Source organism: Tachypleus tridentatus, chromosome 4 (genome assembly GCF_004210375.1).
Source record: "Tachypleus tridentatus isolate NWPU-2018 chromosome 4, ASM421037v1, whole genome shotgun sequence".
Lineage (NCBI taxonomy): Eukaryota > Metazoa > Arthropoda > Merostomata > Xiphosura > Limulidae > Tachypleus > Tachypleus tridentatus.
This window is the reverse complement of record NC_134828.1, coordinates 75,867,939-75,889,410: the sequence shown is the minus strand read 5'-3', so window position 1 is coordinate 75,889,410 and position 21,472 is coordinate 75,867,939. Positions and strand designations below refer to the sequence as shown.

The 21,472-nt window shown below is 29.4% G+C and overlaps 1 protein-coding gene across 10 annotated transcripts in view; it reads left to right on the top strand.

Annotated features, from left to right (window-relative positions):
• The window catches only part of LOC143249470 (ras GTPase-activating protein 1-like), an 83,934-nt gene that overhangs the window by 25,483 nt on the left and 36,979 nt on the right, over nucleotides 1-21,472 (top strand). For all 10 annotated transcript variants that reach the window (XR_013027794.1, XR_013027792.1, XR_013027789.1 and 7 more), the window contains exons 9-21: nucleotides 125-272; nucleotides 1,815-1,897; nucleotides 3,668-3,741; nucleotides 6,128-6,215; nucleotides 6,869-7,101; nucleotides 7,872-7,948; nucleotides 8,350-8,522; nucleotides 10,432-10,591; nucleotides 12,276-12,418; nucleotides 13,187-13,302; nucleotides 13,748-13,834; nucleotides 19,157-19,224; nucleotides 19,906-19,994. Coding sequence is in view for 2 of the 10 variants with exons in the window: in XM_076499374.1 (XP_076355489.1) it covers nucleotides 125-272; nucleotides 1,815-1,897; nucleotides 3,668-3,741; nucleotides 6,128-6,215; nucleotides 6,869-7,101; nucleotides 7,872-7,948; nucleotides 8,350-8,522; nucleotides 10,432-10,591; nucleotides 12,276-12,418; nucleotides 13,187-13,302; nucleotides 13,748-13,834; nucleotides 19,157-19,224; nucleotides 19,906-19,994 (1,539 nt within the window). In the remaining 8 variants the exon portion in view is untranslated. The remainder of the gene's footprint in view (nucleotides 1-124; nucleotides 273-1,814; nucleotides 1,898-3,667; nucleotides 3,742-6,127; nucleotides 6,216-6,868; nucleotides 7,102-7,871; nucleotides 7,949-8,349; nucleotides 8,523-10,431; nucleotides 10,592-12,275; nucleotides 12,419-13,186; nucleotides 13,303-13,747; nucleotides 13,835-19,156; nucleotides 19,225-19,905; nucleotides 19,995-21,472) is intronic.

The following is a 21,472-nucleotide window of genomic DNA, read 5'->3' as shown; positions in this document are numbered from 1 at the left end:
CAATGGTGTAGAATTTTTTAATTTTGCATGAAATTTTGCTGTGTTTGTGAAGCTTGTAGTACAACTTTGATTATTAAAATGTACAGTATTTAATACATTTATTTTGTATGTAACAACATATCAGACATCTTATGAATCAAGAGGACTAAGTAAGGCTGAAGAAGTCCAACGAAAATCTCAAGATATTTATGCCACTTTGAAAGAGAACAGAGAGGCAGGTGCAGCTAAACGTAAGAAGGATATTCGCATGACGGGCTACTTAAATAAAAAAAGTAAGTGTTACAATTTTTGTTTTTTCAATAGGACGAAGTTGATCTTGGACTATTGTCTACAATTATGGTTTTGTGATTTAAATATATTTGTTTGTTTGCATTAGGTTAAGATGGTCAAATTTATTATTAAAAAAGCAGCAGATATAATAAGGATAAAATGAGAATTTTACTTCTTGCTTAAAGAAATGATAGCTATGTCTACTTAAATAGCACTTGTCAGATTAGTTGCAGATTCCAGTGAATTTCTGTTTCTAATAGTTTAATTCATTTTAATTTTATAATTGATTTAGTATATTTAGTGTATACACCTATTATGACAAGTTTTTGTCAATGAAATATGAAAGAAAACTTTTTTTATGTTTCATAGTTGAAGTACGTGTAGTTCCACCTGCTTTTCTTTTCATTTGTTTTTTGTACTGATCATCTATACTGTTGCTACTTTGAGTACAAAGAAGGTTGTAATTTTAATATTTCCTGTTGAAGGCAGTTTGTGTTATGAGTCAAAGACATTGGAAAACACATTTTATATAGTCTTTCTTTTATCTTCACAATGCCTTCAATTTATTATTATTTTTTAATCTAATGTAATTTTAATTATTGTACAGGTTATTGCTTTTTCCTCATGTATAGAAGGTCACTTGGTAATCATGTGGAAATCACTTTTTTTTTTCAACCATCATACAAATGCTCTAACTGTCAAAATAAAGAACCAGTTCATATGTAGACGTACATGTATGTCAAGACAAATTTAAAATTGTCTGTAAATAAAAGTTAAAACAGTTGTTCTTGGCAAAATAATTCTAAAAAATGTTATTTCAACAATTTTTCTCAGTTTATATGTTTGGCTGTAGGCACAAAATTTTGTGGAATAAATTAAAATTAGGGCTGGGTAAAATGTTTAGAAATGGTACCAAGTTTCATTAAAGTTGATGTAACAACTTGAGTTAAGGATAAGTTTTTGAGGTTGTTTAATTGTATTTAGTCAATTTACAATGAGTTGAAAAGAGTAAATTTTGCAAAAATTAAGTGGAATTTCCTACACAGTTGTAACAATTGAGCATATTCACTATACATTTTTGGACTTTGTGTCTTTTATTATAATAATTTGACAAATGAAGGTATCAGTATCTGCTCTCAACCTATGTCTTTTTAATATAAGACATTTTGGTAATATCATATTTGTAGTACTTGTATACACTTGTTTTGATCAGCCTGTACCAATAATAATTTTTAATGGACTTTTCTTTCTCCAGAATAGTTTGTAAAACTAATTAGTATTTTTGTGTGTCAGTAGAAGCTCTAGAATAAATTTAGAAAGGGAACAGCATTAAAGATTCTATCTGTTCATAAAGAACCAAGTATTTAGATTTCCCCTATGAAGCTACAGTACAACAGAAAATAATGAAATTTATCAATTTTGTTATTTCTATTAAACAGTTATTTTAAATCAGTTTGTTTTGAAGTAATTTTAATGAAAGCATTGAGGATAGTGTCAAATATTTCTAGTATATTTTGTTTTGATTGTTTGGTTACAACCTTTAGGTCAAAGTAACAAAAAATGGAAAAACCTTTACTTTGAACTTCAAGCTAGGGAACAGCAGCTTCTATACTTTGAGAATCCCAAAGTAAGTGAAGCTTTTTTTTTTTTTTTGTCTCTCACTCATGATTTTAACACTTTTTGACCTTGCAGTGTCCTTTATGTATGCTCTGGTAAAGAAACAACTTGATACTCTGAATTATAATTATTAATTACAATGACCCCACCCTTCAGTAGAATCTTATTCTGCTTTTAATCAATGTAACCAGCTTGACAAATTAATTCAAATGTAATTGGAACAATTCTGTTGTTATTACTAATCAGTTTAAGTTTGTTTTTCTTTAATAGTGGCTGATAGAAATTAGGATATAATTATCATAAACAAGAAAAAAAAAATCTAATGAAGACTGTTTATTCAAGTAGCTACCATTGATCAACTGAGAAATTATCCCTTTTCATTGCTAAAAAAATCTAAGTGTAATTTTAAATTATGATTAAATTCAGAAGCCAATTTTTACTTAGCTTCAGTTTTATTAGAAAGAAATGCAAATGTAGAAACGTTTTTGTCAGATCTGGCCAAGTGTTTAGAAATTTAAAATAACTTGTTGCAGATATGTTTAATTTATGGCTTAATAACTTTGAAAAGAGTAATTTGAAACTGCTTGAAGATTTTTTTAAAAATCTGGTATAATGTTTTATGAAGTTTTGTTCATCTAATACATCTGATCTGAATGTGCAATATTGAGCAATTTGTAGGATGAAATTAATCGGGTACTTTACGAAAAATACTTATTCAGAAAGTTAGTAAGGACCTGAAAGAACATTTTGTCTTGTAACGAATATTTAATCTCTGACTATGTGACTTAACATGTAAAGGTGTAAGGTAAATGGATGGGAAAGATGATTAGACACTGTGTTAGATATTAAAATCATTTAGTAGTTTCAAATATTGTCTGTGTATACAGAGTTATCAATGCTTGTGGGTAAACTGGTTCTATAGTTTATTGTTGTGTTGTTTTCTGCTCACTATTTTATCAGTGTAAGGAAATTAAAAGCATAATATATTTGTTATCTGTATGACATAATTAAGAAAGGAATATGTTTTGTTTCAGTTTACTGATAATGGTAGAGAGATGCACTGAGATCCATACATAAATTTGTAAAATGCTTGGATTTGCATGTTTCTTGTCATATATATTTGGTATTTCAAGTTTTAAACTAAATGCTACATGCATCTTTATGTTTGTCACAGATGTAGTTTGAATACTGGGCAACATTTCTTCGTATGTGTTGGAACACAAAGGCTTCAGAACAAATGTGTCGAATAAATTGTGTCAAAGTAATTGTATTTCATTTTCTAGTTAGATGGAAAAATGCTGCTTTTACTAATGTTACTAAACCACATTTTAAAAATCTTATAAGAACATTAGTAAATTGCAACAGACTATAACTGTGGATTTGGTGTGCCACAATATAAAAGAAAATCAGGGTTATAATAAATTTTACCATGTATTTTATTTATTTTAAAGAACATGTAACTTTCAGAACATAAGGGACTTTATGGAAGGAATAGATATCAATAATACATAGTTTTTCATGAACAAACTTTGGCTAGCTCACTAGTAATATTTTGTGAGTACAATATTTTTAAACTGTTTGTTTAACATGCTTAAATTTTGCCATATAAATAAGTTCATATTATTAACATAATAAAACTTTTAACAGTTTTATAAAAACTAGCAGTATCTTTTATATTTATGTCCAATATATTTGATCATAAGAAAATTGTTAAATATTGTTTTATTGTGTATCTTTTCTGTTTTCTAACATACTTATTGCATTTTTTTTCATTATTAAGCGAACAAAACCAAAAGGTCTAATTGACTTGAGCTATACCTATTTATACATGGTGCATGATAGTTTATTTGAAAGGTAAGATCCACATTAATGCTAAATAAACAACTTATCAACTTTATTTATTTATTGCTGATCTTGATTTTTACTTTTCAGACAATATTATCTCGATTATTTTAATAAGACAAGCAATGTCATTTTTCTGAGAAAATTAAATACTTATTTTCCAGTGTTTTTTAACCCTGAATTCATTCATAAGACACATTAAAAAGTAGTATTGTTTTTAAATTACTAATATGTAGGGTTAAAGATACTATAAGCTCATTTATGTATTATTACATATTTTCTTTCACAGGTCAGGTGATTTGTTACTATAATACTTTATTGCATTTATTTTAATGTGATCCTCTTACTCTTGTAATTAAAAAGAAAAAAAAAATAACTCTTTTCACTGTGGGCTTGGTCCCAAAGATTTACCTCTTAAACATTTTGTGCTTATTATAGTTTTCATACTATAACTTCTAACACAGTATCTTCATGAAATTGTGAGGATCCTTACTAAATATTACAAGGCTTTTGTACACAAAATATCAGATTTTTTATTAAGTTTTTTAAGATTTGTTCATGCATTTTTTGTTTTCTGAGTGTTAACTATTCAACATGCAGAGTAATTTTGATTTTAAGATTAAAAGAAATTTAATGTGCATGCAAAATTTTTTATGATCTCTTAATAACTTCCAGATAATTAACAAACTTTTTTTCTAGAGAAAGCTATTCATATTTGTTATTTTCACTATTATATCTGTGTAGGTTTAGTTGATTTGTTTGACCTCATAACCACCATAAATTTATATAAATTGCACATTTTTTCATTCTAGGATGACTGCAAGCTAGAACACAAATGTTTAACCGAAATAGCTTAAAATTTAGATCTTTAAATTTTATAAACCACAGAATTTCGCTATAGTTTATTAGGCTTAGTAACTAAGCTGTGTGTCTTTAAAATAATCTATACTTTGAACTCCATTTTTCTCCTACCTTTCCACTTTGATTCTACCATAAAAAGAAACGTTTTCCTATGTAAACATTTTGCATAGGCTGAGAGAAACCACATGGGCTGTATTTGGAGCTTTCAGATTGTTACATCAGAGAGTGAAGCAGGTGTATATAAACAAGTATTTACAAAAGTGGAAGAGGTGGTTCACGACCACCCTGGTTGATTCACTAAATGCAACCCTTCAGTAAATAGAGAAGATAGGAGGTTCTTATTTACTATTTTTTATCTAGTCAGTATGGGTAATTTGAGTTTCTAATTTGTAAGAAATTATGAGACTTTCTATTTGGACATCACAACATCTAATTTAAACCAAGAATATTATGTGACACACAAAAATCAATATATTAGTTGTTGGTTTATTTTTAATATTTACTTTTACAATTAAGTAATTAACTAATCTATAATATTCAAATTTTAATTATAATCTACAATTTGATACCAAACTTATTGACGCACATTCATAAATGTGAGTCAACGAATGTGATGACATCAGAGATGCCAACCATTACGATTTGGTTGATTCACTAAATGCATACATTTCAGTAAATACAGACAAATAGGAGGTTCTTAACTCCCAAATATTATATATTATCTAGTATACAGTATGGGTAATTTGTTCCTCTAATTTGAAAGGGTAAGAAATTATGAGATACAAATATTTGGATAATCACAAAAGACATCTAATTTAAACCAAGAATGTTTATGCTTGAAATAATAAAAAAAATTTGTATCTCCGATGTCTACCAATAGATTGAATGCGGTGCTTCTCTATACTGGGTACGTAGGGGAATCCGTAGTTATGTCATCAATGCTTGTCAGCCAATCAGCGCTTGCGTAGATGGGTATTTCTCATTTTCTAACCGACATAGAAACACCAATGCAGTCGTTCATGAAGATGGAAAAAAAGAGGTCTCGTTCACCAGATTGTCTTGTTTCTGGCAAATCTAAAAGGACTAAAACTGTGAAAGGGCTCTGTCTACAATTATTACACTCAGTCATTTGAATTAGTTGGCATCTCTGTGACATGTATTTTGACTCTTGACCATAGGAAGACCTGTTGAAAATGGGTTGATATTCGGGTAGTCTCAATCAAGAAAAGAACTAGCATGACTGTTGCAATTACTAGTTTCTTCCATTTATTTCACCTAAAGTTATAAATACATAGAAATTTAGTAATGGAAGTTAAGACATGATGAGTTTTTAGCAAGAAAATGTTGCACTTGTTTGTCAAATAAAATTTAAAAAAGGGACAGTATATGGTAACTGATTGTTATTGTATCTAGATTTAATGAAACAATGTATGAATTAAGAATAATTAAATTTCCAGATAGTTCAAATCATGAAGATACAGTATTGGTACTTATTCTTGTAATACAAAATCTACTTATTGTATACAATATATTTCAGGCCCAACTGTTTTCAGTTAGTTGAAAAGGCTTTACCATGTATCAGCACGACATATTACCTCTGTGCCAGTTCTCCAGACACTGCTCAGGTAAGATCAGACTCATTTTCAGAGCACAATAAAACATTTTGCATGAATGCCAGAGTGGCAAACAGTAATGAAGATTTTGAGGAAAAACTAGGAAAACAGCTGGGTAAATAATTAATGGTATATTACTGTAAGGTTCACGATGTTTTCACTATTTTCTTAAATAAAATTCAGTTCAAAGTGCTTGGCATGGCCAGGTGGTAAGGGAGCTCGATCCTCAGTCTGAGGGTTGCAGGTTTGAATCCCTGTCCCACCAAACATGTTCATCCTATCATCTGTGGGGTCATTATATAGTGATGGTCAATTTCACTACTTGTTGGTAAAACAGTAGCCCAAGAGTTGGCAGTGCATGGCAATGACTAACTGCCTTCCCTCTAGTATTTCACTGGTAAATTAGGGATAGTTAATTTTTGGTATAGTATATTTAGAATTATATATTAAATTTTCCCTTCTATGGAATGCACAGCTAAGGCTGAAATTACCACAGATTGTCAAAAATTCTACTTTAAAAGAAAAAATAAACTCTCTTAACCTTTCATGTGTTTTATATGCACTTTAAATGTGTGTTTCTTAAAATAAAAACATTTAAAGAGCAGCATTTATATGTATGTACATGGGTGTGTATATATAATGTTTTTCATGTTACCTACTTTCAGCAATGGCTTCAGAGCATTAAACCACTTTGTGCACCTCATCAGCGGGGTCGTGCCCCTAGTCACAATGTCTCTGAAGTTCGTAGTCTACATCTAACTTTACTAGAAGCCCATCGCTTGCCTGTCCGCCTAGTCCCTCACCCTTTTTGTATTATTTCCCTGGACAAAGTCAAAGTTTGCCGCACTCAGGTCAAATGCCCCCCTGATCCCATTTGGGAAGAAGACTTTCTCCTTGAGTAAGAAATATCTTTGCTTCTAATTTATATCACATAATATATGTATTTTGTTACAAATCAATTTGCAGACCTTAAATAAGGATGATGACCGTTTTCTCCTGCAGGAAGTAGGTAACTAATTAATACTGCATTTTAGAGTAATCCAACTGTATGTATATTATAAACATCTAATGTAAAAGCTGCATATGTGCATAACAGTTTTAATAAGAAGATAAAAAAGTATAAACGTGATGTAAAAAATATTGTTGTCATTATATTTTTGAACACTTTCTAAATCTATTGCTTTTTAGTGTGAAATTGTCATTTGGAACTGAAAGATTTTGGCTAGTAGCAAGGAAAAAACATATGATTTAGTTTTAAAAATATTAAATAAAGTTGTTTTTTCCTTGTTATTTCTTTTTCTTCTGTTTTGAGTTTCAGTGTGAAGTGGTTAAAAAAGAACAAGTCAGTTGCAAAGAAGCAGAATATCTTTGACATTTCTCGTTAGTTTTTTTACACCAACTTATGACATCAATATTACTTGCATGTGCCTTAAAGTTGATATTTGAGCTTTAGAGTTTGTTTGAATTTTTCAATGTTTCAAAATTATGTTAATTTAACACATGCATCTCAATAAATCATTGTTTGTGATAAAGAACGGCAAGTCTTTTTAACATAAACAAAACACAGTATTAAAATTAGCATTATAGGCTCAAATAAAAGCATTTATGAAGTGATCTGCAACTTTGGATGAGAAATCATGAATTAATTTTATATTTGTTCTTTTGCAGAGACATTCCATCCGACATTAGAACATTTTGTATTACATTATATAACAAAGCTAAAAAGTCTAGTGACATAGAAATAGGTAAGAAAACTTATCTTAAAGCAATATTCTAAATTCTCTTTTATTAGTTTTATCAGTGTCATTATCATTACAATGCTATTTATAGCTTTGAATTAAAACCTTTTAATACTTTTTTAATAAATATCTTGTACTTCTATAACTATATGTCCTTTGTCCTTGTGTCAGTACTGGACTGTAGTCAAGTTTGTTTCCTTGTGAACACCTTTTTTTAGCATTTACTCTTGTAAGACTAAGAAACTAAATTTTAATATTTTCAACCAGTGGAAATCTGGTATTAGAGAAATATCACTATGGCTTTAATAATGAAAAAAAATTGGTTTTCCTTTTATTTCATGGTATTTGTGTGTCATCTCTATATTGTTTAGTCTTGGTGCTTTTGTGAAAGTTTTAATTTTCTTCAGCGGAGATGTCTGTAGAACTAAGCACTCTAGTCAGTGGGGAAGAAGTTGAAGACTGGTATCCCCTGAGTGGACTGAGTGCACCTGTCTTGGAAGACTGGGGCTCCCTCAGGGTCAGGACTCGATATGTTCATGAAGTCATTATGCCCCTACGAGAGTATGATGCTTTAAAAGAGGTAATATTTTAATTTTTGTTTGGAATATTTGTTTGAGTTTTATGTACTAATTACATAGAAAAGATGTTAAGTATTTTTACTTTTATGTCTGTGTACCCCAAATTGTTTAAAATATGAGTGTTTATAGAAAAATAGTTTTTTCTTTGAAATGTATCTTCAGTATGCTGATTTTTAACTTAAAGTTTCAGACTATTTAAATTTAAAAATTATTAAATCATGAAAATATGACACATTTCACTATTAATCTTTTTTTTATTCAAATTACTACAAGTTTTTAAGTAGTCAAAATGTAAAGACAAGAATACTTTTAACTTTAGTTTAATTTGAATGCAAAGTATCTACAGAAGTTGAATACATTATATTAAAATGATTTTTTAACCTCACCACATTGTTACACTCTATGTTAACACATCTGGTTGTGCTCTTCCTGATGACCCTGCAATGTTGTTTCCATTTGTAAGGCTGTTGTCTAAAGTGACCACTTGTTACTGCAATCTTTACATAGTCCATGTAGTTTATGAAGGTGACAGTTCCCAGTGCCTGTTTCATTTTATTGTTATGTCTTATGATGGAATTGCATGAATACGCCTTTCATTCTTCAGTTGTTTGAGGTATGCTATGGTTGAACAAGAGGTATATTGTGAAAGTAATTTGTTTATACACAACTTGTGGTGAATTTCCAGACAAGAGTTTTTATTGATTGTGTTGCATACTGTTGCCTTGGTCTTATATATGGGTTTTCCCACTGACCTTTATATCCATGGATTGTCACCTCTTACAAGTTGCAACACTTTGTTTGCCATAGCTGGGATATGACTTTTTTGTAGTTCTCTTTCTAAATGGTCTTAGTGCTTGAAGTTGAACAAAATTTCTTTCTTTTCTATTGCACTTAAGTGAAAGAGATATTAAAATTTCCGATGTTGACACATCTTTATAGTCTGTATGTATGAATATTTTGCAGTGTAAAGAGAAGATACGTACCTTTCTGACAAAAATATCATACAGTAACAAAATATATTTCTGATTCATGTTATATTGGTTGTAGTTATCACAAGACTTTCTAATATCCATATTCAATTTATATATATAACACACAAACAACATATATATATATACTTCTGACTTCTAGGAATTACCATTTATAGGTTTGTTCTTCTTGGTTAGTGTCTGTCCTAATGTATTTTTTTGTGGTGTTTGGGGATTTCAAATGATTTATGTTATTGATTATGTAATATTGTTTGTTGTTTTACAGATATACATGCAGTATTTAACTTTAATGCATCATTTTATGTATTTCTGAATATATTAAACAAAAACTGATTATGGAACAAAATTCTTGCTCTAATGGTTTACCCTGGTTTATATTATGATTAGCTTTATTACACTGAATGGCTATTTCATTAAAAGATGAATTTTTTTATTTTCTGTTTATCTTTTAGCACATAATTTAAAATGTCCAAGTCTGCCTTTCATCTCAAAATCTGATGTGTTGAAAATATGATTCAGATACAAAAGTTAAAGTCTAAATAACCTTATTTCTGAATCGCATCCTTCTTGCAAGCTATATTACAATAAGAACATTATCTTGTTTTGTGTAAAATGTTGGAAAGAGATAACCATGAAAAGGTAAAATGCCAAGCTTGCATGAAAAAATGCAGACAAATTTGTTTTAATGTAAAAAATATCTATACTTCCTGTTTAACAGCTGATATATATTTAAAAAAAGCCTTCCAGTATAATGTGTTAAGAATCTGACTTAGTAGCTAAAACATTGCCTTTGTTACTATTCTGTTTTACTGTGTTGTTCATGTAGAATTTAGTGTATTTTATGGACAGTGTGTGTATGTTTTAGTGCTCTTTGTAACATTCAAGTGCACACAAACATCTTATAATTGTACTCTTCTTACAGCTAATACTAGAAGAAGAACTAGAAATAATTAGTGTTTTAGCAGACCTCTGTCATCGGGACAGGACACCTTTAGCTACAGCTGTTTTGCGGGTTTTTAGGTTTGACAAAAAAGAGGCTATGCTACTTAAGACTATGAATGACAGGGAAATAGAGCGGGAAGGTAAGTTTATATGTAAAGGATGTTTACCACTGAATCACTGATTTAGACTATGAGTAAAAATTTAAAGGAACTTTGATATAAAAGAACAATAAAAACATACATATGGAAAGATGAAAAAGAAGGCAGTTAACTGCACTGTTGTGACAAGTTTGTCTGTCATCATTAGATGCAACATACGAATGAGTGTTACACAATTACATTTGAAAATATAACAATTTATAAGTGAACAAGTTATAAGGTAGCTGAAATACCATTGGTAAATAAATATAGTGAGGAACCAGTTTAGTAGTCCAGAACCACTTCTAACTTTACAAAAAATGTAATCAATACTAAAGAAAAAGTTTGTGTACAATAAATGTAAGACAAACAAGTTATCTTTAAATTTTCATAAATAAAAACATATTGTAGAGTACAAAATCAACTAAATTAGGTGGGAATAAACATTGTATATAATAAACAGTTACAAAAAGCCACTATACAATTACTGTTATTATCCTGTTATATACTTCTAAAAGTTACAACAGATAGTAAAGCACATGCATTTACAAATTATCCATGCTAATAATAGGTGGCTTTTTGACTGCCACATAAACATAAATACTTATTAAGTAAACAGTACATTTAGTGAGATTCTATTCCATGATGTACTCAGACTTTTAAAAAACTATTTTGTAGCATATTATTGATTCTATAATACATCTTACTTCTCTTAGAAAATAGTAATCTACAGTTTTATTTTTTTATTTCATAGAATCTTTAATTTTCTTGAAAATGGGTAAATTTTTAATTTTAGACATAGAATCATATAAGCACAACTGATAATTGAGGGATTGTTGGGAAATAAAGTTGGCATCATGTAGGCAGAACTTGCTATACAAATTTTGAATCTTCTTCTGATTTTCACACAAAGTAATTAAAAGGGAACAAAGAAATCCTGGAAGTATAAACAAATCATTGAAAACATATATTGAACTGTTTATCATACACTAGAACAAAATTTATTTTCAATGTGTTTAGATCCAATCACTCGACTAAATATTTTTTAAGTTATGGCATCGTCTCTATAATCTTCAACTTGATCTTTCTTGAAAGTGGGCTTGTTAGATAAAAGTTTCAATAGTTTTATAAAAACAAGCATGAACATAAAGAAATAAGAAAATAAAGCATATTTCTCAAACAACACTTACAAAATGTTGAATTCTGCTTTAAGATAGTGTTATTAAGGTAAGTTATAGAAAGAAATACAGTAATTAATGTTGCTGTAAGTACAATAAAAATAACATTAGGATTCGTAAGAAAATAATATGCAGCAAGTTTATCTTGTACTAGTTCAGTATCTAGTTGAGTTGTTATATAATAAAGTAATATACAATAAGTTTGTATTTTACAAGTTCAGTATGGAGTTGAAATGTTGTAACATAATTAAATAGAATTATCGTACAATATCACTTAGAATAAAAGTTCTGTTAAATTTGTCTCAAGTATTAATTGAATGTAAGGTAAACTAATTGAAGAAATATGTTTGTTAATTGCTAAGACTGATTATCAACCTAATGTAGTGTGGGGATCAGTCAATTTTATTTGTAGGGTTTATTATTGCCAATTCTTAAGTTTTCAAAAGTTTTTGTTGTTTTAAACTTGTAAGGTAAAATACTCATTTTTGACTACCCTATATTCTTTACAGATGAGACATCGACACTGTTTCACGTGGCATCACTTACAACTACACTGATGGACCAGTACATGAGATCTACAGCACATCATTTCCTACAACAGGCCCTCCAGGAGTCTATTCAAAAAGTGATGGAGAGTAGACAGTCATGTGAGGTAAATTTAAAAAAAAATGGTTTTAGCTTTCAAAAACTGAGATCCATGTAAAATTAAAGCCCAGTCTATTTCATGTTCAGTAATTTAAAATGGGATATGTTTCATGGTGATGGATGAATAGAATTTAAAATGGTGTTTTTCAGAAGGTGATGATAATAGTTTGAAATAGGATTTGTTTCAGAAGGTGATGGAATTAATGGAAATTGTCTTTTATAATGAGTGTATCAAAGCTTGTGGTGTTTTTACTTGGGTATTAATGATTGTTAAGATATTAAATATAAACAGATCAAGGTTTAGGTTATTGTGATTAATTTTATACATCAGAATTTTAATTCAAAATATGTGCCAACAAGAAAAGATTGTAACAGAGGATTAATGATTATTTCTAATATTAGGTTGAGAATCTTCAAAAGATTAGATATTAAAAGCTGTTAAAAAATGTAATAAGTTTTAAGTTGATATCAGTTAAATGTTAAAAATGAGTTGTAAAATATTTTATTGTAAAATTCAAAATATCTGAACTATTAATTCTGTTTTTGTTTCTTAGAATGAGCTACATGCATTTGCCTTAGTGTTTTGATTGTATCAAGTAGAATAGTTCTATCTCCCCATCCATTTTGTTTTGTACTTAAAGTAAGAGTAATGTGGATGGAAACTGTCTGTGAATAAAACATAATCTGTGTTAGAATCTAGTTAATTTTTTCACGTACCTTGTTTATTGTTTTTAGAATAAGCTTTAGCTATAGGTACATGTATATTTATTTATAGCTGAACCCTAGCAAGCTAGAAAGTCCTTCAGAAGCTTGCACAAATGCTGAACACCTGCTGGCTCTGCTAGACGAGATCATCGAATCCATATTTGTGGCAGTGGATTCTTGTCCAAAGTAGGAGCTCATTTCCTTTAAGTATTTTTCAATAAACAGTTTTATAAGTTTGAAACCAATGTAGTGAGAAGTGAAAATTCATTTAACTGAACTATAAAATTACCCGTTACTTGTTTGTAGAGTATTTTTCAATACTTAGTATTCTTTTAAGTGTTCCTTCTATTTTTCTTAATTTCAGTTTTTCATTTAATAAACCTCTATTTAAAAGTAAGTAATGGTGTTTTTATACTTAAGAGACTTCAATAATTTTTCTTACTAAAAGATAATTTAATTAGACAAATAGTTTAATTTTTTATTAATTCTGTGTATGATGTAGAATATGTATTGTTTTAGTATGGTAATTTATTCATTTAAGCTGATTAGTAAGAAAATGTGTTATGTTTATCTTAATGGACACATGGTTATGATGGTATACAAGTTAATGATTTTTCTTTATGGAACCTAGGACACTTCGATACATCTGCAGCTGTTTACAAAAAAGTGTGATGGCTAAATGGCCCAATGACCCATTAGTTAAAACACGTGTTGTGAGGTATGCAGTTTCAATTAGCATTCTTACTGTAAAATTTAAGATATCCTACATTTTTAGAATTATAAAACTAAAACTTTTCAGATTCATATCATAGTTTGCAATAAGACCATGAATAATAGCAGTATTATCACTAGTGGTCATTACCAGGAAATGTAGGTAAATCTAAGTTTCAAAGCCAAAATACCTGTACCTAAAAATAAAGCTTTCTTATTTAGTAAACTTTTTGTTGCATGTAATTCAAAGTGAGTTTGTCACAACTCTTTAATTTTAAAGAGTTATATTCAAAATGTAATTAAACTACCATGTTATCATTATATACGAATACATTAAAATACATCAAAACATAGTTAACAAATCACATTTTAATATCATATAAATTGTAAGTTTTAATTTTATAAGGAAGTGTTCTTGATATCCTTCATAAATAAGTAATTAGTTACATTACAAAGAGACGTCAGTTATAATTAGGTAATTTATTAAGTCATAAACTGAATTATACACATTAGTGAATATATTAACTTTTCACCACAGAACTTATTTTATGGCTAGAGTGCTGTGTGACTACTGCTTCTGAAAAGTAAAACTTTTATACAGTGAAATTATTTAATTATGGTGAGATAGAGGTCTCTCACTGAAGGAGTCTTCAGTGTTGTCCATGAAGAGGAATGTGTATGTGAAAAGCTTGCACTTCTGAGCTCTTTGAATTTACATCACAACTAATCAGGACTGATACATCATCAAGGAGGAGGAAATTGTATTTATGAAAATAAATTTTCTAACTTAAAAGCAACAGAAGTAGAACTGAGCATGTATCGTTGTACCATGAGCAAAATAACAAAAAGAGATTTGAAGTTGACAAATGCTGACAAGCCCATAGCTCACCAGCTTCCAGCCACACTTCAAAATCAACAGTTGCATTCATGAGAAAATTGGTAGAGAGGGAGGAAAAAAAAAATGAACTCAGTATTTCCATTTGATCACAACTTTCAAACCTTCAAGGAGAACTTTTGTGTTTTTGGTTTGCATGTACCCATTACATAATGTTATCTAGGTTTTTAAGACTGTTTATCAGAAAAACATCTTAATACAGTGCTTTTTGTAGGAAAATCTATTGAGATATATAACAAAGACATATTCTGGCATATGTTGTATAACATCATCATAGTAGCTGATTTGCATATTATAAAAATAAAGAAATACAAAAGAAATGCCATATGTTCCTGAAAAATTCTTCAAACATGATTGACTACTCTTGACAATGAATCCTGACTTTGACAAGATATGAAGAATTAGCCCAAAGTAAGGAAATTTGAAAATTATTCAAGGTCAAATTATGGCACTAATAAATATGCTCTGAGTAGTATATATGCTACAATGACTTGTTAATGGTCATTTCATAAAAAACCAAACCTCTTTATCAACTTTACCTTAGTACACATTGTAGATATACCAATAATGTATGTTTATGCTAATTCTGAAAGCTGTAGCTTCAACAGATCTGAAGTTATGAGTTAAAACTACTATGACAATGCCAGTTGTCAGATTTTGAGAAAAATGTGCTTAAATGCATTTAAATTAAACTTTTCGTACTTTTTCAGACACTTGTTTTGCACTGTACATTGAAAGAAAAAGGGCTAATGATTTAGAATATGCAAGAAGAAAATGTGGTATTTTTAACACTAAAAGGGTATCTGCTACCTTCAGTATACTCTTGGAAGTTGTACAATACAGGAGTGGAACAACATAGATGTGACTGTTTTTTAAAGTTTGTAGTTAAAGATGCAAAAAACCTCTTTAGTTTCATATGAGAATACACTGGCTAGGGTGTCTCTGCAGTTATAGTATAAATATCTTTAAACCTCAGTTTAACTAAATGTATCTGTTAATTATTCTTTGTTATACTTTCAGTTTCTGATACTTTTTATCCATATTTACTTTCATAAAAATAAATGCTAAAACTGTTGTCACAATTAGTAGCCTGAACAATCACCAGATACGAACAACAAATTAATTAATATTTGTTGTTGTTATATTTATTTATGTATGTTTGTTATTCATGCCAGACACTAATTACTAATTAGTTTTGTATCTTATTTTTCTTCTGCTTAACTGAGGAGAGTCTTAAGAAAGACTAAATATGGTAATAGAAGCCATAAAACTGACTTTCTGTGTTTAACCATCCCAGGCAAGACTTCAAAATACCATCCCCTGCACATTTATTGTTGAAAAATACATTGACATGCATGTATAACCAATATGCCACAGTTTCTAGGAAACGTGTTTCAGCAGGTCTATATCTGCCTTACTTATAACTTTTCAGATTTAGAAGAACTTGATTTTTCTATCTTTTTTTTTTTCTCAGCTTCAGAGGTGTGAAGTATTTCTTTAATATCTAATTTCAGAAATTTAGTAGAAGCTTGTTTTATATCTACATTTAATTGTCTTGTAGTGTTTGGGTCTATAAATACAATTTTGAGGCCAGGAAGACCCAAAGAATGTAAAGTGAGATAGCAATTTTTGTACAATCTTGCTATTTTTACATAATAGGAAAGATCATTATTACAAAGTAGAAGCATTATTAGATGCTTAAAAAATTAGGTGTGTAGAAGTGGGAATTTTCAGTATGATATTGATCATAGTTTTTCTGTTCTGATATTTTTTTTCCAAGACACCTACTGGGAATCCTGTCATATAAAATTGGGGCACAGGCCTCTTATGCCACTTCCTTGCAATGCCTCTCTTACAAAATTTTGTTTTCCTATTATGCTCCTGAATTCTGGCTTTTGTTAGTTTAACTGCATCTTTATTATGTTTGATCTTTAAATGTTTTGGTTTTACTCTCTGTGATTGTATTGTACCTTCTGTACTCTTCAACTATTTGTGTATCCTTTGTTTACCTTCTGAGCAATCTTTGATGCAGGAAAAAACGTTTGAATGTTTTTCTTTTCGAGTTCGCAGTTTATCTTTATAAAAAAGTGCTATGGGTGTTCTCTATTGTCAAAGGAATGTTGTAGTGACATGTTTTTGTTAATTCGTTTTAGCATTTCTGTATTAAAAGTCTTGTTTGTTTTGGAAAACAAACAGTCTATGACGCATGATTTTATCTATAGTCAAGGTATTTTTAAATATCTATGAGTTTCCTGTAAATTTCTGTGGTATATGAGTTATGTGTTTTGGTGACCATCATATTTAAACATGGAAGCTTTTAAGCTTTTATTTCAGCTGTAAATTGTTTTGCTAGAAATTATCTGATTATGTGTTTTCTTGAATTCTGTAAATGTATGTAATGTGGGGTGAATGTGTCATCAACATATCTTGTTGAATCCTGAACCTTATAGTGGCTGTTTTTGAAGTTTTCTGTGCAGAGTTTCTGAGTATTGGTAATAGGATTGGGTCAGCAATTAGGCCTTCTTCTTTTTTAACAGCATTTTTATTGATGTTAGAAGTAAGTTGTATCAGTACAAAAAGTTATGAATTGTGTTATCATGTAGATTTTCAGTTATATATGTTGAGATTTTTGTCATTTTTAAGCATCAAATTTTGTCTTGTGAGATTATAGCTACAAGGTATGTAGCTAAAGGGTGGCATGGTGAATCTCTGTAAGTAGCCATGGGATGGAGAGGTTAACCTTGCTAGTGAATTTTTGACAGTGATGTATGGGGTGGCACTTTGGTGTACTCTTAGTTATTTATTTATTGGGGAGTTCTGTGAGTTAGTTGTTTATTGGCTTGTAATGGCCATTTTAACTAGAGTCTTTAGCCTTATTGCATCTTCTTTGTCTGCCATTACTTTGACTTTATCAGTGTCTTTTGATACAGTTGTGTTGTGTTTGTTCTCGAGGGCAGTTTGTTATATTTGGAGTTAATGTTTCTAGTCTGCTGGCTTTATTTTTCTTTATTTTGATTGTGAAATATTATTATTATTATTATTATTATTGTAGGCTGTATTAGGTTGTATAGTCTGCAATTATAGGTTGTATATTCTACAATTATCTTGTAATGTGTTATGTGGTTTTCAGTACTTAGTTTGTTACATAGCACTTAGCTACTACTGGGAGACAACTTCTCTGAAAATCAGATGAGTGAATTTAATTTCTTTTACATTCTGGTGTCTTTAGTATTAGGAGACTTCCAATAAGTGAATTTATATATGTTAATTTGTTTCATTCTTGAGTATTTTGGTTAATAGGAAGTTTCAGTAGCTACGTGTATTTTTAAAAAACAGTCTGTCTTGTCTGTTGTATTCAGATAGAGACAGTTGATATTATTTTAATTAGTAATTACCATATAATAGATAATGCCAATAATAAAACTAAATAAAAGTTCATTGGTAATTAGACATTGTATAGGTTTATTAGTCATGGGTAATTGATGTCTGATCACCATAAGTACCTTATTAAAAGAAGTGTTCATATCAGATTGCATGAGGCCAGCATAACAAGTGTTACTGATAAAAAAAAAAAAAAAAAAGAAAGTATCCAACTACCAGATTTGATATACAGTGTAAAGTACACATGTAAGCTATTTAAAATTTTGTGTGAAATATTAATATATGATGATCCAGGATTGAAAAAACACCATTTCAACATGTTTGATATTAATTTGTGTGAAATAGGTTTTTACTATTTGCATTAATAATGCCATTGGGTTTTTAACATGAGAAATAATCTCTAGTTTTTTTATAATGTATTTGAATTACGTTTCTGAGAATTTTGTTTAAGAAACACTGACATAAAGATGTACTGTTTGTTTTTTTGCTATATAATTGTTTTTAAAGAATAACTCACTGAAAACAATAAACACATAATGATATTCATTTGGGTGTAGTCTTTGTTCCATGTGTCTCAGCCTTCAGATATGTTTCCTCAAATTTCATTTTCATCTTTGTTTTATGGTATTGCCTTAAATTCTGTCTAAATTTTCATATTTGATAATTAAATGTTATTGAATTTTTTTTACTTGTAAATATTGGTGTGCTAGATTTCCTTGTAATGTTGATTGATTTATTTCTTTTCCAAATGAGGCTGTAACATCAGTTTATAGTTACTGATGTTTTTGGTTATGTGTATGAGAAAACTTTGTGCATAAAAATGGCATCTCTGCAGTGCAAGGTTTCTGTTTTGTTTTTCTTTTGTTTATTGTCTTAAAGGTGTTTGTCAAGATTTTTATTCATTTCTGTATTATTGTTGTTATTATTCTATGTTGCAAAAGTGTTGAACTAATCACATTTGTATATTTCCAAATTATATATACATTTATACAGATAATAACAATTTGATAAAATAATCTACCAATAGTGTCTCTTTATTGTTGTTTTTTTCAGTTGTTTTATTTTCCTAAGATTACTCTGTCCAGTCATTCTGAATCCTCGACAGTTTAATCTAATTAATGGTAAGTACTCCTAGAAAATTGTGTTAAGAGAGATTAGTAATGTATCAAATTTAACTTTTTTGTTACTTGTAACTATTTAATTAAACCTTATTACTCCTGAAAATCTTGCTGTCTTAAGAGAGGTCAGATTCAGTTAATTTGACAGTTATGTAATCAGTACTAAGTAGTTCTTGAAAAAACATTGTAATAAATTGAATAATAACTAAAATCACATCATTCTTTAGTGGTTCATTGTTGCTGTTGTCAGTTGCATCCTTTACTCACATCCTGTATTACATCTAAGACTATAATTGATAAGCTCTGGAATTTGTTAGCAGTGGCATACTACAAAGGTGGTATAACTGAAATGTTAGTGTAGACACATTTTGCTAGAAACTTATAGGGCTAGTAAATAATGAAGCAATTTATTAATGTTACGATGGTTTAGTATCACACGTATCATTCTATATCCTAAAACCTTTCATGAAACGGCTTTCTTTGTGTAATACTATGTTTCATTTACTGGCTACTATAAATGAAGTTAGATGAGCACATGTAATATACTAGTTGCTGAAGTTCAACCTCTTTTGTGGTCAAGTTTATCTTTCAAATGTGTTCTGTATTTTCGTGTATGTACTTTTCCAGTTTATAAAACTAAAAATGTTCTTTTAAGATAACATCACCATTTTATTTCCTGTCAAGATACTCCATCAGAAACAGCTGCACGCAGCCTAATACTGGTGGCGAAATGTCTACAAAACCTTGCCAACCTCGTGGAATTTGGTGCTAAGGTAAGTAAATCTGAGTGACTACTACTGTTGTTTAAGCTAAAAAATGTCACATAGTTTTAGATTTCAGTTTGATAAGGTTGCCTGTAAACAACACTTTAGAAACAAGAATTAAAAACGGATAACATTTTATTTTATAAACTTTATGTTGTCATGTATAGAGTATCAAAACAAGTAAGAGTATGTTTTGCTACTGTTAGTGTTTTCCTCTGAGGGAAGGTATGACAAAAACTGTAATTGGGTTCACTTGATTTTCTTCAGCATTTCTGACGAGAAATGTTATTTCGACAAACTAATTAAGTCTGTGGGTGTGAGCAGAAAAACACACCCTGAAGCCAAACTTTTTAGTCGCTATCTTGTCATTAGAAAAAAACTGAAGAAAATGCTAGAAGAAACATTCAGACAATGAATAATGACTGTTCTGTAATAGAAATGCTGTTTGTTCCTTGTGTTTAGCAGTGTAATTTGTAGCATCCATTGAGAAAAGACATGGAAGATGCAGCTGAGAAATTGAAATGTTTTATTCTTTTAACTGTAGACTTGTTTGGTGTCACAGGGATACAAATCAGCAACCCTTATATTACAAGTCAAGCTTCATAACCATCTGACCATGCTGGGCCAAACAGAAAGTTAATCAGATTTATTATTTTATAAGTTTACCTTCCTATTTCAATTTATCTGATTCTTCTCATTGAAGACAATTTCTAAAGCTTTCAAACATATATAATTTAGCACGAAAATAATTTCACAATTCACAATGAAAAGAAGTTTTCAGAAACTGTAAAAAAAGTCTCAAACCTTTATATTTTATTTTGTAGAATGTGAGGGTCTGATTCCATCCAATCATATTTAACTTTTTTTTATATAATTGTTTTCAAATTATATATTTGATCAGTAAACAATTAACTACTTGATATGGGAATGTATTGAGGATTCAACCAGAGCTTATGAAAAACTGTGGGGAATGTTAAAAAATCAAGAAATGGATAATATACTTATAGTCCTTAGTAATAATGTTATTATTTAAGATGATCAGAAAGTAGATTGTTTTGTTTACAAGAAAAACTCTAATTCTGTGCACAGATGAAAAATTTTTTCTTCATTAATTTCACCACATGAGTATCAGAATGTGGCAAAATATTTGAGTTGTTTAAATATTTAGAATTGACATATTTTATTTAAAATCTGTTGTGAAAATATATGAAAAATTTCAACAATAAAGTAATTTAAAAAGTAACTAGTTTTGATTTGTATGATGTGTAAGTTAGTTGATTACTTCTTTCGTTTTTGGAAATGAGATATTTCAAAACCAGTGGGGAAAACCAAGACATGGAATTTGATGAATGATACTGATGTTCATTAAAATAGAACAGAAATGAAAAGCTCACTACGTATAGTACTTCCGTGAAACATTTTTCAAATAGGATTCGTACATATTTCAAATTTTGTAAGCATAGTTAATGATCCATACTTTGAAAAAC